This window comes from Belonocnema kinseyi, chromosome 4 (assembly GCF_010883055.1).
Source record: "Belonocnema kinseyi isolate 2016_QV_RU_SX_M_011 chromosome 4, B_treatae_v1, whole genome shotgun sequence".
NCBI lineage: Eukaryota > Metazoa > Arthropoda > Insecta > Hymenoptera > Cynipidae > Belonocnema > Belonocnema kinseyi.
In genome coordinates this window covers 80,805,572-80,821,315 of record NC_046660.1, presented here as the reverse complement: position 1 = coordinate 80,821,315, position 15,744 = coordinate 80,805,572, and the positions used below count along the sequence as shown (strand labels likewise).

Genomic DNA, 15,744 nt, shown 5'->3' with positions numbered 1-15,744 from the left:
ACCAGGCTTTGTCCAATATGTCTGGGCAGACTGCTCTCATCAGATCACTTGATTGCATTATAAAAATGCGTCCGTGACTGATGATGTATACCGGGAGAGCCCGTGCAATTATAATTTTTATACTAATGATAATTCTACATTACAGTCCGGAATGGTTTTGTTTTTTGCACAACGTTTTTTTAACAGTTTTAAAATATGCAGATCTTGTTACGATGGCAGATTTTCTTTTTCATAAATATATATTTGGTTTAATATTTTTAGTATTATAAATATTAAATAATTATTAGATACCATTTTTACTTCTTTTGCACTAGTGCCCAATTAATGATTAATTATTAAAGAGTAATTACAAACAATGTTTTTATTCCTCTAATATGAGAATTTAGTTTTAAATGCATGTGCTGATAACATAGTTAATTTAAAAAGCACTTCGCGTCACAATAGATAATATTTACAATGGTGCATTTTAATAATTCTATAATAACTCAGTAATCACTTTCTAAAATCAAAGAAATCTTTTATATTCTTATCCGAAATCTTAGCAAATCATAACAAATGTTTTAAAATAATTTTCAACTATCCCTTAGAATTCATTCAAAAAAATATGAAATTTTCTCATGAATCTTACGAAAACTTTTTTGTTCTCTTGTAACCTGTGAAAATTCTTAAAACGCCTCTAAATTTTGGTTTCATACCATAAAAAATCCACAGTTTGTTGTGAATTTATAATAATATTACCAAAATTGGAGTTATTGTTTGTAAAGACGAATCTTCAATCAAATATGTCAATTCTTAACCAAAAAATTATTTTTTTAATGAAATCCTTACATGTTAACAGTTGAATTTTCAATCCGAAAATATAAATAAAAAAAAAAGATATTCATTTAACTAATTGAAATTTTGCAAAAAGATGAACTTTTAACCAAGAACATTAATTTTTTACCAAGCAAGACGAATTTTTTGCAAAATATGTGAATTTTCAACTGAAGAAGATTCATTATTTACAAAAAATGGAAGTTACGTTTTTGTTTTAAAATAATGAATTCGAGGCAAATTACAGCTGAATTAAAGCACAGAAAACTATTTTTTAATGAAATAGTTGAATCTTCAGCCAAAAAATTGATTTTTGAACCAAAAATTACATTTTTAATAGGAAAGGTGAAGTTTTTATACAAAGAAACCAATTTTCTAAACTTACTGGAAATATTTAAAAAATGTTGAAAAACGTTTTTGAATAAAGAAATTGTCCTTAAATCTGCCAGATTTTTTCGCGATACTTTAAGAAATATTTTGCAATTTTTTTGCGATTTTCTTCAAAAATTTATTTTGCAAAATAGAAAATCATGTATAATTTTGCCAGGGAGTTGTAGGAAATTGTTTTTTATCTTCAAAAACTGATATTTTGTTTAACGTTTTGAAAGTTAAAATAGTTTTTTAATCGTTTAAAAATGTTGGAAACCTTCTAAATATCCTTTTGTAATGATTCTAATTTTTCCTAAATTAAAAAATAAAATTTGCATAAATTACTAAACATTCGACATTTTTTTAAAATGCTGGTATTTTTTCTTGGCATTTTTAAAAATGAATAAAAAATTATTTTCTTGAATCCTTTAAAAATTCATATTTCCCAAAACTTTAAATATGACTCTTGGCATAAATTTGTATTCTTGGTTATTTCTCGGTTTTTTCTCATTTTATTTTAATTCCCAGCCATTTCCTGGGTTTTACGGTTAGGAGACACCCTTTAATATACTTTATATAAATTGAGAAAAGAAATCAATAAAAACAGTCTGAGTTTGCTCTTGAAACTCTACGGTAATGACGTTAAATACGAATGGGTTCTAAAGGACGAGCACTTCAAGGGTGAAATTGCAGACTGTGTAAACTTAATTTACGCTGGAAGTCATTAAAAATCCGTTGGTCACGAGTTTCAACGAAAATGGCACAGAAGAAGAAATTTTTCATCACAAGAGTGTGGAAAGGCATTTGCAAAGTTCCTTCATTAAAGCGTCTCGGCATGGGTTTTCCTTTTCGCAATCTGAATATTATGAAAATTTGAAAGAACACGGATTTCACTGAAAAATAGGATTGTCATTTTACGCCCGAAAAGTTCAACTCCATGAAAATAAATCATGATAGTCGTGTTCTTGGTGGGGGGCCACCCATAAATTATGCGACACATTTTTTGCCTATTTTTATTTCTCTCCCATGCAACAAGTCGTAACAAAATAGCCCCCCCCCCCTGTATATGTGAATATTTTTTCAAACTTTTCAACAAATAGATCAACGTTGTCATTTATGCTTTTCACAAATGAAGATTTTTTCATTGTCAATCTACAAATTTGAATAGATTATTATTTTTTATGTTCCAAACTTAATCATTTTAATTAAAAATCTTAAAAATAGACCTATTAAAAAATCATAAAAAATAATGTTTCATTATAAATATTCAAAATTCAACCTTTTTTGTTGGCAAAACACGTTTAAAGTACATCATTTTAAACTACGAACAATCAAAATTGATTATCCATTAATTGTAAATCTTCAAAATTCCAATACATGTACATGTACATGTTTTAAATTTATGAGTTTTAACATTTTTTTTAAATTTGAAAATTAAGACTTTGGATTTATATTTACATCTTTACAATTGAAGAATATTCAATTGCAAGTAATTAATTTTTTAAACAAAAAAAAGTTTTTAACAAAGTAGTTCGAATTTCAAACAAAAAATTGAGTTCAAAGGAAGTTGTTTAACTTTCAACAATGGAGTTGAATGGAGTTGAATGGAGTTGAAATAGTTTTGACAATGTAGTTCAACATTGGACCAAATATAAAAAACAATACGAATTTTCTACAAAACATTTGTATTTAACAAAAAAAATCATTTTCATCTAAAATTGATTAATCTTCAACTAGCGAATTGCATTTTTAACAAAAAAATAATTAATTTCTACAAAAAGAGATAACTTTTCAAATCTGAAAAGAAAATAGTTTCAATAAAATATTTCAAATGTCAAGCCAAAAAGACATTTTAGGCCCTGTAGAAATTATAAAATTATACGTTTATAAAACTCAGCACCTATTGCTATTAACACATTTAATTTTCCAAAACTAATTTCATCAAGGCTCAATGATTACTTAATTAACAGAGTTTATACATGAAACTTGTTTCCGTTTTCGAAATTTATCAAATCTTAGGAGAATTTGGGGAAGGAGGGGGGGGGGGGGGGGGGGGGGGGGGGGTAGTAGTTTCAGAAAACAACTTTACATAGTTTATGGATAACCCCTAATTTGTTTATTAATTTATAAAAGACTTTACGTGATTGATGCACAGGTCCTTACGTGATTTAGGGATGGCCCTGGACAAAAATATGAAAAGACTGGAATATTTGAACTAAATTGCTGTTTGAAATTGTCAATTTCTTTCTCTTTACACGTCAATTTACATGTTGATAACATTTTATGGGAATTTGCCATCGAGTGAGAATTCAGAATGGATCTTGGTCACTAGTCCTACTCAACAATCGTTTACGTATTCATGGCACTCCGCAGTGGACATGGTCCAGTACACGGATCTCCTCACTCACCCTGTTACAATCTCCTGCTAAGGTTTCATCCGAATGCTCCTCTATCTCCTCTACAATTTGTAAACTGCACTGACATTTTTCTCTGGACCGTACCATGGCCTCAGGGTATTTCATTTTATTCCTCACTAAATCTGGCGACTTTAATTAAGCGAGATTCCACGCTAATTAATAATTTTAAACTATACGGGTACTTATAACAAATCGAAAGAGGTAAACTTTTCATTTTTAAACTGTCAATTACGTGCGGCTAGACGTGCGACTTTTTCAAATTTTTTCCGTTTTTCTCAGAAGTTCGCTATACAATTTTAATTAAGAAAAGTTGAATTTTCAACTGACGAAGGTAAATCTTGAACCAAATAATGATTTTTTAACAAAAAATATTACACTCCCCCCAAAGAAAGATGCATTTTTAAGCACAAAGTTCAATTTTCAAGCCAAAAATACAAATATTTTAGAAGACAATTCAATTTTGAACTCAGCAGGATGAATTTAAAAAATCACTTTTCTACCAAAAGAGGAATTTCCAATTCATATAGTTGAATTTTCAACAACAAAAATAAACTAATTATCAACCAAACATTTGAATTTATAACCGCATAGTTGAAATTTATAGCAAAAGAGAAGAATCATTAACAAAAAAGTAGTGCTTTTAAAGAAATAATTAAATTTTAAACCTAAGAAGGTAAATCTACAATGATATGATGGAAGTTTAAAACAAAAAAGATTATTCTTCAAACAAAAAGACAAAAAAATGGATTTTCAACTACATGCTTGAATTTAAAAACCAAAAAAGAATGTTTACTTTTCAACCAAAATGTGATGTTTTCCTACCAAAAGATTAATTTTTTAAATCCATATAGTTAAATTTTTTACCAGTTTCATTATCTACATCAAAATCAAATATAAAAGTATGACAATAATAAAATAAATTTTGAATAAGAAAAATTTGTTTAAGATTAAAGATAAATTTTTAACTAAATAGTAGAACTTTTAACCGAAAGAGATGGATTCTAGATCAAAAATATGATAGTGGACTTTTTAATTGAAAGAATTCACCTAAAAAAGATGACGTTCCGACCAAAAAATACATTTTTTTATCCAAATAGTTGCATTTTAACCTGAAAAAATAATTTTCAACCAAACAGTTGCATTATTTACAACAAAATCGCTGATATTTACAGAAAAATTAAGAATTTAAACAAGGAAGTTGAATTTTTAACTAAATAGTTGAATTGTGAACCTATGAAGATAAATGTTTAGCCAAGTTATGGAATTTTTTAAAATAAAAAAGATTAAACTTTAACCAGAAAAAGTTAAGAACAGTTGCATTTTCAACAAAATACTTGAATTTCCAACCCAAAAAGTCAAATATTCAAGAATTGAGTTGAATTTTCAACCACAAAATAAATGTTCTGCCATGAGATGAATTTTCAGTCCAAAATAATAAATTTTCTTTTCAAAAAGACGAATGCTCAACAAAGCAGTTGCATTTTTTATAAAAAATGTTAAGTTTTTCACAAAATAATTAAATTAAAACAAATTATTTTTTTCAACAAATGCTAGAATTTATAACCAAAACAGATGTTATCTGGACCTAAAATAAATTATATATAATAATAGACTTTAACAATGAAAAATTATAATAATAATTAAATCAATTTTGAACAAAAAAAAAGATTCCCTTTTAAGAAAAAAAGTTAAATTTTCAACCAAATTGTAGAATTCCTATCCAAAAGTGATAAATTCTGGATAAAAAAATATGACAGACTTTTCCATTGAAAAACTTATCTGGAAAAATTGAATTTTCTACAAAACAATAAACTTTTAATTCAAACATGTAGTTACATTTTTAACCAAACAGTTATATTCCTTACAACAAAATTGTTGAAATTTATTGAATAAGAGACGAATTTTTAACAAAAAAGTTGCATTTTTTACCAAATATTTGAATTGTGAACCTACAAAGAAAAATTGCTAGTGAAGTGCTCTCATATCAAAACAAAAAGGATTAAAATTCAACCAAGAAAAGTTGAATTTATAACTGAATACTTTAATTTCAAAGCCGAAAGAAGGAATCTTTTAGAACATAGTTGAATTTTCAGTCAACAAAAAAACTTTTTACTAAAAGATGAATTTCCAATTAAAAAAAATTAAAGAAGTTTTAAACAAAAAAGACATCTTTTTAAGAAAAAGTCAAATTTTCAACTGAATAGATGAACTTTAACTAAAAAAGACGAATTCTGGACAAAAATATGATAGTAATCTTTTCAAATAAAAATAATAACCTATCAATAAAAAAGTTGAGTTTTTCACAAAATAGTTGAATTTTTAATGGAATAGTTGAATTTTTCACAAAATAATATAATTTTTAACCTAAGAGTACACATTTTAACCAATATAATATAGACGAATTCTGAACCAAAAAAATAATAGTAGACTTTTCAATAAAAACGGATATACTTTCAATCGAAAAAAGACGACTTTTCTACCAAAAATATGAATTTCCAATCCAAAGAGACCAATTTTCTATTCAAAATGACGAATGTTCAACAAATCAGTTTAATTTTCGGCCCAAAAGGAATACATTTTAAACGAGAAATGTAATTAGTAGATATTTCAGTTAAAAATAATTAACTTTAAACCCGAAATTTTTGTATTCTTTTCTTGAGTTCTATTAATTTAGTTTTAATTTAAGCAAAAAAATAAGAAAAAGTAAAATTTGCTTAAAAAACAGGGGAAAAGGGGAATTCTCTTTTTAAAAAAGGGGGGGGGGGGGGGGGGGGCGAAGGAAGCCATCTGAGAAAATAAATAATATTCAGCGGTTGGTTTTAAAATACCAAATGTGATGACGTAACGATCTACAAAACAACGACATTAGCAGTACCATCGACGTAAAACATGTTGATTTTTCCATTGCGATATCGCTTAAGATATGGAAATATCCCGAAAGATAACATTAATTGTATAAATGTGATAGCAGTGACTATACAGGGTGTTTCTACATTCCCATCTTCATCAAAAGGTTTATGTTAAAGTTGACTTCATCAGTTTTCTTTAAATGCGTGTCTCTTATTTTATTCGTAAAAAAGAACATTTTAGAAAAATTAAAATTTTGTGAGAACAGGCAGAAGATATGAAAAAAATTAGATGGGGAAAAGTTGTTCACCGAAAAAAGATCGACAAATCTGTTATAAATTATTTTTTGATAAGATATGCAGTTTTTGTTTTGATGGTGAAAAATAACATTAAAAATAAACAAATTAATTTTTTGAAAAAATATACAAGGTACAAGAAAGTGTTTAATAACAAAAGAATTCCCCTAAATTTGATAAAAATGAGCTTTTTATTTATTTTTTCAAGAGAAACGTGAAGAGAATGTGTTCGTTAAAGCCGAAGGAGCTTTAACATAACATAATATTTAACATAACTCATAACAGTGTCTACGCACATTAATTTTAATATTTTAATGCTAACTTACGCTAAAATTATAATAAAAATTTACAGCTGCTAATATTGTCATTATTTATGGAATGAAGTACGTAATGAATAATATTGCTCATAAGTTGGCCAATCCCATACTTTACATTAATTCTAAAACTTGTTCACTCATGAAAATTTACTTTTTTTTTATTTGTCACTTCAACTAATGTACAGGCTTGAAAAGGGACCGCACAGAGTTTGAAACGCTGACAAATTTCTTAATGAAGTTTCATTTTCTCTTGACCTCTTGGGCGGCATATTTCTCATTACATTTAATCTTAAAAGTCCTATGAAAAAATGTAGTGGAAGTACAATGACTGTACGAGTAGCATTAGGTAAATACAGTATCGAACTCGAAGCGCCAAATAAATATATTTACAAGCACGAAGTGCGAGATCTAACGAGCGTGCTTCAACTTGCGAGCCGCGCGCGCATTGAGACATAGAAATATCTTAAGAAATACGGATCCTACAAAAAAATGTCTTCAGTAAAAACTTAAATTTTTTTTTAATTTCGAAATTCTAAACGATAGTAGAATTTGCAGGTAAGTTTTGTGTCGAGATTTCTATTTGATTTCTTTAAGTTGCCTCTCTCACGCTTGCAGGGGATTTGGTTTGGGGTAAATTTTGGCTGAGTCCCTTGTCCCCCTCAAAAATAAAAAGTTTTTATAACACTTTTTTCGTAGGAGGCGTATTTCTTAAAAATATTTTAATTTCTCAAGATAAAGAACACCCGGTGTATTTACTCCAATGAAATATCTTTGGGTATATTAATTACTATCACACTTAGCCTCTACGACATGGAGATCGCCTTTGTGGAACTACTCTTCGTCATAGCAACTATTCTCATTCCTATTGGTAACTATGATAATTTAGAATAATATCTTAAATCAATACCGAAAGAAACTAGCTTTTAATTCGAACATAGAAATTTCCATTTTCTTGTATTTAGAATTTTAGGGTGCTCGTTATCTGTAAGCTAAGTAATTTTCTGACAATGGCTAAATTAAAAATGTAAAAATGATTGTAACAAAATTTTCCTTGCAGAATTAAATGCAGCTGACATTTATAGAGCACTGGCGGGTCCTAAATCACTAACAGATTATGGAGTTTGTTATCACGGAGATGAAAATGGTAATCATGTCTTGATAGAGCCCGGAACTTTGTTTGAAGTAGCAAGAGATGATCGATTTATAATTGGAATATTTATTATTGGCCAGACGGGTATTTATCCAATATTTGATTCTCGAAAACAACAGATTTTCCTAAACTTATTCAACAAGCCTGTTTATATGACACCAGAATTACATGGAGAATATGCTCATCGGTTTGTAAACAATCGCCCGCGCGATCTTTCATCTGATCCGAGACCCAATAAGAGATTGAGACACCAGTTTGCATAGGCAAAAAAGCGGTAAAAAGTAAAATTATAGAATACAATATGAAGCAATAAAAATTAGATTGAAACATACATGTATTTTTCAGCTTCTGATGAATACAATTTTTAATGTAGAAATTACACCGAGTGAAATAAATAAATGTGTTTCATGTAAAAAAGAGCTTATTTAATACCGTCCAAGAATAATAAGAATTCGATTTAGGCACCAGAAAAATTTTGTTTGTGAAAGCTGGTATTTCTTCTTAGCTACAGACATACTTTACGTGAAAATAGTAACTTCTCATTTAGAATAATTTTGCATAAGATTTCGTTGTGTTAACTGAGACGTAAAGCAGATAACATGATGCGATAACGAAACATGTTAGCTGACCTAACTAAACCTTTCCAAATTCTTGTTATCTTCATTTTGAAAAATAAAAAAGCCACTTGATTAAACACAGACATTTCAAAAGTATAAATTAATCTGATGAATGAGATGACGATGACTCTACTGAAGCATCTTGTTAAATACTCCTTGTAGAGGCATTCGCTGATCACAAAATGAGGATCATCATTGGTAGTCTTTTCTTTACCGTAGCTATTTTTCCTAGTCCTGCTGGTAAATATAATCATAAAATATCATATTAAAATAACTGCGTGATGTAAATATTAATAATTTAACCTCTGGGAAATAATAAAGTTAGAGTTTGTAAGGAAAACCTTTATTTCTTGGACTTCTTCCAGACTATTAAAGCCTGGAAGAAGTCGCAGTAATATGGTTTTTCCTTAAAAATTAATATAATATCATATCTATTATTTTAAGTACATTTTAAATTGTAGTGATTTTTTTGTAACAGCTGTATGGAAATCGTGATATCCAGTGCACTGTAAAAAAATAGGTATTATTATTTGGCTCGTTTTCGATAAAAAAAGGAAAATCCCAAAAAAGGCCGCACTTTAATTTCATGCATGAGGAATAACATCTGAGTACTACTTTCTGGCCTTAAAAAAGATCCAAGCGAGAATCATACCTCATAATAGTTTTTTGTTACTTCTGCGCATGAATGCTCTAAATTTTAAAGTTATGTTAAAATAGCACTTGGACCAAACGTTCTGAAAATAATCCTACATATCACTTTTTTGTTGCTTAAAATTATTTATATCGGCCTAGTGGAATATGGATTAACATTAGTCAATTAATTTTCAATTATTTAAGCAAATGGATTTTGTTTAAACAATTTTCTTAAAAAATTCGTATTTTTTTCCCTAAAGTTATTACTATTGGTCTAGTGGGATATTCATTAACATTAGCTCATTAATTTTTAAATTATTTAAACAAATGGAATTTGATTGAAAAAATTTCGTTTTAATAATTATATTTTTTATTAGAAATTATTACTATTTCTTTAACGAAATTCCTATCAACATTGTTAATTAATTTTTATTTGTTGAAACAAATTACATTTGTTTCAATAATTGTTTTCGATTTTTTAAAAACAAAAATTATTACTGTTGGTTTAGTGGAAAGTTTCCAAGCAGCAAAAAAACAACATTATGTCCCGACACACAGTGATGACAATATTGATTAGGATAATATAAGAAAAAAGCGAAAAAATTAAATTTTCGCAAAGAAATAAGGGTTTGTTAAATAATGAAGGTGAAATGTTAATGTAAAATTAATGTAATAATTTGTAGGAAAAAAATGACTTTTCGAAAAAAAAGTTGAAAGAAAATCCATTTATTCAAATAAATGAAAATTAATTAACCAATGTTAATAAATATTCCACTAGACAAATATAAATAATTCTAAGTAAAAAAGACGAGAATACAGTGCTCAAAAGGTCTATTTCATCAAGAATTGATATTTTTGGTTTTAAGGGTACTTTTCAGTGACTCGTGGGGGTGTTTTATGGGTGCCAAACGCATATGCCTGATACATAAAATTCTTTGATGGATAATTGTCAACAAGCCTTTATACTTTCCCTTCACATTTAACGAAAACCTAAACAATTATTCCAAAAACTAATACAAATTATTTTTGCCGATACACTTTACTTGGGAAACTTCAAGTCAAACCCGGCACCTGTTAAAACTAAAATTTAAAAAAATAGGGAATTTCTTTTTTTGGATTTGCAATGAAATGGACGGGGGGTCGTTGCCCTCTAGCATGAAAAAAAATTTCTATGCATTTTTGGACCACCCTCGTGTGCATGCAAACCCGAACGAAAATGGCTTATTTTCACCTCAAATTACTAACAATTTCTATGTATACATCTGTTACAAAAAATATTGTGTGTACCTGAGGAAAGGTATTTATTCCGACTCACATAATCGTTGCTCGAGAGAAACGCTCGGACAGTAAACTTCAAGCTCATCGGAATCGTTCACTTTTCTCCCTAGTTGCAAAATTTTATATTTTGTATTAGAAATCCTCCCGACTGGCGCCACGGAAAAATTTCTGCACAGAAATTTTTTCTTGCAGAATTAAGTTTACCCGTCGATAGCGATGATGAAGAACCAATTACTGTACCAGTTACTCGTTTCGAAGTGGCTTATTACGGAGATGGACATGGTCGTCTTCTACCAATTGCCGATGCACTTAATTATGATGTAGCAACAGATGATGATATGATTATTTTTGGAATATATATAGGTCGCAATATTCATCCAATATATAATATTCGAAGGCGGCAGGTTTTTATACGAATCAAAGACGAACGGACTTTTGTAATGTCATCGGCATTAAGAGCACATTATTATCCTGCCTTCGTGCACTATCCCACGTCCATGCGCCTGCGCTCACCCACACCGAGTCCTTCAGAGTTGCCAAGGCGTCTGCGCTCGCCCACAGAGAGCCCTCCAGCGTCACCAAGGCCTATGCGCTGGCGCTTTCCGTCAAGCGCTATTTAATAATAGGCAATACAATTTTATTGTTTAACTTTTACCACTTTTATCCGGCCTTGCAGAAAATGTGACATACTTCGTAATGATCAAATTATATCGTGTTAAGTTAATAAATGAGTTTCAAGCAAGGAATTTATTCACTATCTTCCAGAAATAATACCCCTACCGATGAAATGGGCCTTTAATTTTTAATTTAGATAAAATGAAGATAATTTTTCTTAAAATTATACGTTGTTGGATAAAAAGAAACATAAAATTGAAAAAATAAATATAAAAACTTCGCGAGATTTTCTCCGTTTTTTTTTAAGTTATAATTTTGACATTCTAAATTCATTTTTTTAATTATAGTAAAACGCTCAGATTTAGTTATCTTAAGCGATTAAGTAATTTGTAATTTTAATGATTTAAATTCAATTTTCTTCTGTTCCGACGATTTGGAAACTTAAAAATCTTGGAAGAATATTTAAGATTCTAAATTATCAAAATCATCACGATTCAGGAATTTTTCGTTATAAATCTTTAAAATTAAAGAATATTAAACAGAAAATAATTAAAATTAATGAGTTTTGAATTATGCAATTTTACAATGAAAAATTGTGCAAGTTTTAAGTTTGAAATCGAAAAAAATTTAAATTGAAAATTCTGTAATTTTTATGGGATATATTCGAAAGTTTTCTTTATTTAAAAGATTAAAACTTTTAAACTCGAACTTCGATTGTAGAATTGTTCATTTTTACAATTCACAATTAAAGATTCTGCAATTTTGAGGAATAACATTTGAATTTTTTTCAGTTTAAAAGATAATTGAAAACTTAAATTTTGATCTTTAAAATCATCCAAATTGAACCAGTCTTAAACATATATCTTTGAACTTAAAGAGTTTTCAATTATAATACTTAATAACAGTGACACTTTAAGCTGTAAATAATTGAAGAATTTTCACAATTTAGAAGATTTATGATTGAACAGTTGACTTTTGAAGTGGGATGATGGGCGCGGGGGCTAAAGCGTAGGCTGTGGGCCCACTCCATTCCATTCGATTTTAGTTGACTTTTGTTCTTAAAAATCATCCAAATTGAACCATTTTTAATTATACATATTTGAAATTCCAGAGTTTTTGATCGCAATACTTCAAAATTTAAAAACTTTAAATTGTAAATATTTAGGTGTTTTTAATTTGGATAATTCGTAAATAAATATTCTGTAATTTTGACGATTTAAGTTCGAGAATTTTTCAGTTTTGAAGATTTGAAAGTTTTTACAATTTAATACTTGATTTTTGACTTCTAAAATTATAAAAATCATTTTAAAAAAATAATTTTTATTTATACATCTGTAAAATTAAACAGTTTTGAATTGTACATCTTCAAAACAAAAGAATTTTAAATTATAAATCGTTCAAATTGAACAATTTTTTATTGTAAAGCTTCAAATTTAATGCATTGCAAGGAAAATCTTACAAATGATATGCCTTTTAACATATAAATCCTAAGGATTGCATAATTTGTAATTTGATATTTCTAAAATTCGAGAATTTTTAATTTTTTTTATAATTTAAAATCTTTTAAATTTTAACCTTTTAAAATTGAATAGTTTTCCATTTACGAATAAACAATAAAAAATTATTTAATTTTTGATTTATAGATTTTGATTTTTTCTCTTTCGAAATTTCTTCAATTTGGTAATTTAAAATTGAAAACTTTACTTTTGATTCTCAAAATCATTCAAAGTTAAGATTTTTGAGTTTTACATATTTTTAGTTAAAGAGTTTTTAATGTTGAAAATTTGCAATTGAAAATGATGCAAGTTTTAAGTTTTACAATAAAAAAGATTTAATTCTGATGATTTACATACGAAATCAGGCGGTTCTATGAATTTTAGACAATGTACTGATTAAAAACTGCAAACAATTTTGAGCGCTTTTATGCATTTATAATTTTCTTTTGAATACATCATATCTGAGCAAAAAATTATTTAAGAGCAAGTATCGTAATCAGAATAAGTCTCCAATTGCTCCATTGAATAACGAAGTACTTAGCAGACAATTGACGAAAATTCAATTTTCGATTTCTAACAGAGAAATTTAGTCACTTAAAATTGTCTTAAATTGTCTTGTGTGTTTTAATTCAATACAAAAATCAATGCATTCAATTGTCTTCCTTAAAACCAAATCCCACTAAAAATACAACGAATAGTGTAATGAATAATGTTATTGAACTGCGTGAGTGTGAGATGTTTTGAAGGATACCGTTCAATTTTTGTCTACCATAGGTTGGAGTTTTCAAATATTGAAAGTTAAAAACTTTAAGATAAAACATTTATTAGCATATCAAATACTATTAAAGTTCTCTCAAGGCCATATGACGAGTGGGTCACGTAATCAGATTCCTACTTTACCCCCATTTTTTGTATTTCCTAACTTATTTTCACACGAAGCGCCAAATCGTGTTGAAAATTTGGGATAATAAATAAAAAACACTAAGGAAGATATGTCTGGTCCTAAATTTTAATAATTGTGAAAAGAGAAACAAAAATTATTCAAAACAAAACTTTCTTCATACTAGGATTTGGACCAGTTAAAGTAAACTTTAAACTACAACTAAACACAAATAGCTAATCACAATTAAAAATAAAAGTTTACGTAATCTTCACACTTTGGGTTAATTTTGATCATGAATTTACACATCGTTTTTTCAGCGTATATCGAAAGTTTTCGAAATCTGTAATATCATATATGAATTTCATAAATTTTATAAACACGTATTTACTAAACTCAGGCATATTCTTTGATTTTTTACAATTTTTGTTATAAGTTAAAAAAGAAATACAATATGTGTATTTTTATGTACGTATTTTTGAATTTTAATCATTCCGTCCCGGATACTAAATCTTTGCAATGGAAAAACTCTTGGATATATTTTTCAGCGTCTCGAAATCATTATTGAGTAAGCGCTTAAATAAATTATTGTTGCGTTTATTAAGCGTTTTCCTTTCTACTAAATGGCGTCAAAAAATATTTGTTCATCAAGCCTTAAAAACTACTTAAACCTGAATACATGTTTAGTTTTATTCTCTGATAATTCAACTTCAATGAAATTAGAGAGGGGTTCAGTTAAAGACAAACTTAATCCATCAATTTTTAAGTTTTCCAATCACAAAATGTAACGAGAAACAACTATGAAATAAAGAAACTTATTTTGAAACAAAGAAGAATTTTCATTGAAACAAACAAAATTTCTTCGACCGAAGAAACTTATTTCTGGGCGTGGATTTATATATTTTTTAACGAGAAATCTTTGAATTGTTTAATTTATAGAATTTAAATGTTTAAAATTTTACAGCTAATCAGCGTTTAATGAAAAAATGTTAAATTGAAACGTATTAAAAACTTCCATTTTATACATGTAAATTATTAGGCATTCTGATAAACATTTCGGAATTGAAAATTTTATAAGCATTATGGAGTTAGTACAGAAACTTTGATGTTTTTTTAAAAAGATTTTTTCCATATTAATAATCATTTTATTGATTTAAACTTTTGCCACATGCATATTGACATAAAATACTATTAGACATTTTGTTTCTGTTTTAATTCCATCGTAAATATGGCTGCCTGAAGTTAGCCTTGCTAAAATCTGGTTGATATGATATCTCCATTTCTAAGCTTCTGAAAAAAAAATCGCAATATCATTAAAGAGTAGAGTTGTGTAGTTAAGTTTTTGTTCTAAAATACATCGAAAAATTATGACTTTTTGACCTGTTCCTGAAGTTCCCAACCAAAATAACCACTTCTAAAGCATTTCTACATATATTTAATACAAGAATCCGTCATTTCTGGAAAATTAAAAGCAACAAGTATTTATAAGCTACTGCCTCTAAATGGAAAAGCAAAAGTGATGTATTAACTTCAAATATTTGCCCTTACTTTATTCAAGTAAAAACCTTCTTACCTTCGTTTACGCGTCTATCTAATTCCAGATAGTTTCGTAAATATTGTCTTTAAGGATACCATTTGCTTTAAAAATAATATTTCAAGAATCAAGACTAAGAATTGAGTAAATAAAAAAATTTAAATTATCAAAAGTTACTTGAAATAATCCATATATATTTTTAATTTCCAAATTCCATTTTACTTTTTATCTTTTTAAAGATAAAAATTCTTTAATTATATGATAAATTATAAGCATTAAAATATCAAAAGATGGAGTTTTAAAATGCGACTGAGAACCCTTCACATATAAGTAATGATCCTTACTCACTTCAGAAAATTATAACTTGAAAGCTAATAAACGTGGTTGATAAGATAATCACGTTCCTGTTTTTATCTCCTTAGAAATTCCGTTTTTTCTTTCATTTTATTTCCTGGTACGAGGTTGGGATGAAAGGCAAGTAA

General features: G+C 27.9%; 2 protein-coding genes across 2 annotated transcripts in view; one reads left to right on the top strand and one right to left on the bottom strand.

Annotated features, from left to right (window-relative positions):
- Positions 1–8,506, top strand: part of LOC117170520 — a 100,203-nt gene extending 91,697 nt beyond the window's left edge. Inside the window, exons 2-3 of the mRNA XM_033357297.1 lie at positions 7,860–7,927; positions 8,117–8,506. Coding sequence (XP_033213188.1) covers positions 7,860–7,927; positions 8,117–8,472 — 424 coding nt within the window. The 3' untranslated portion in view covers positions 8,473–8,506. The remainder of the gene's footprint in view (positions 1–7,859; positions 7,928–8,116) is intronic.
- Positions 1–15,744, bottom strand: part of LOC117170517 — a 287,337-nt gene that overhangs the window by 250,205 nt on the left and 21,388 nt on the right. The window lies entirely within an intron of this gene.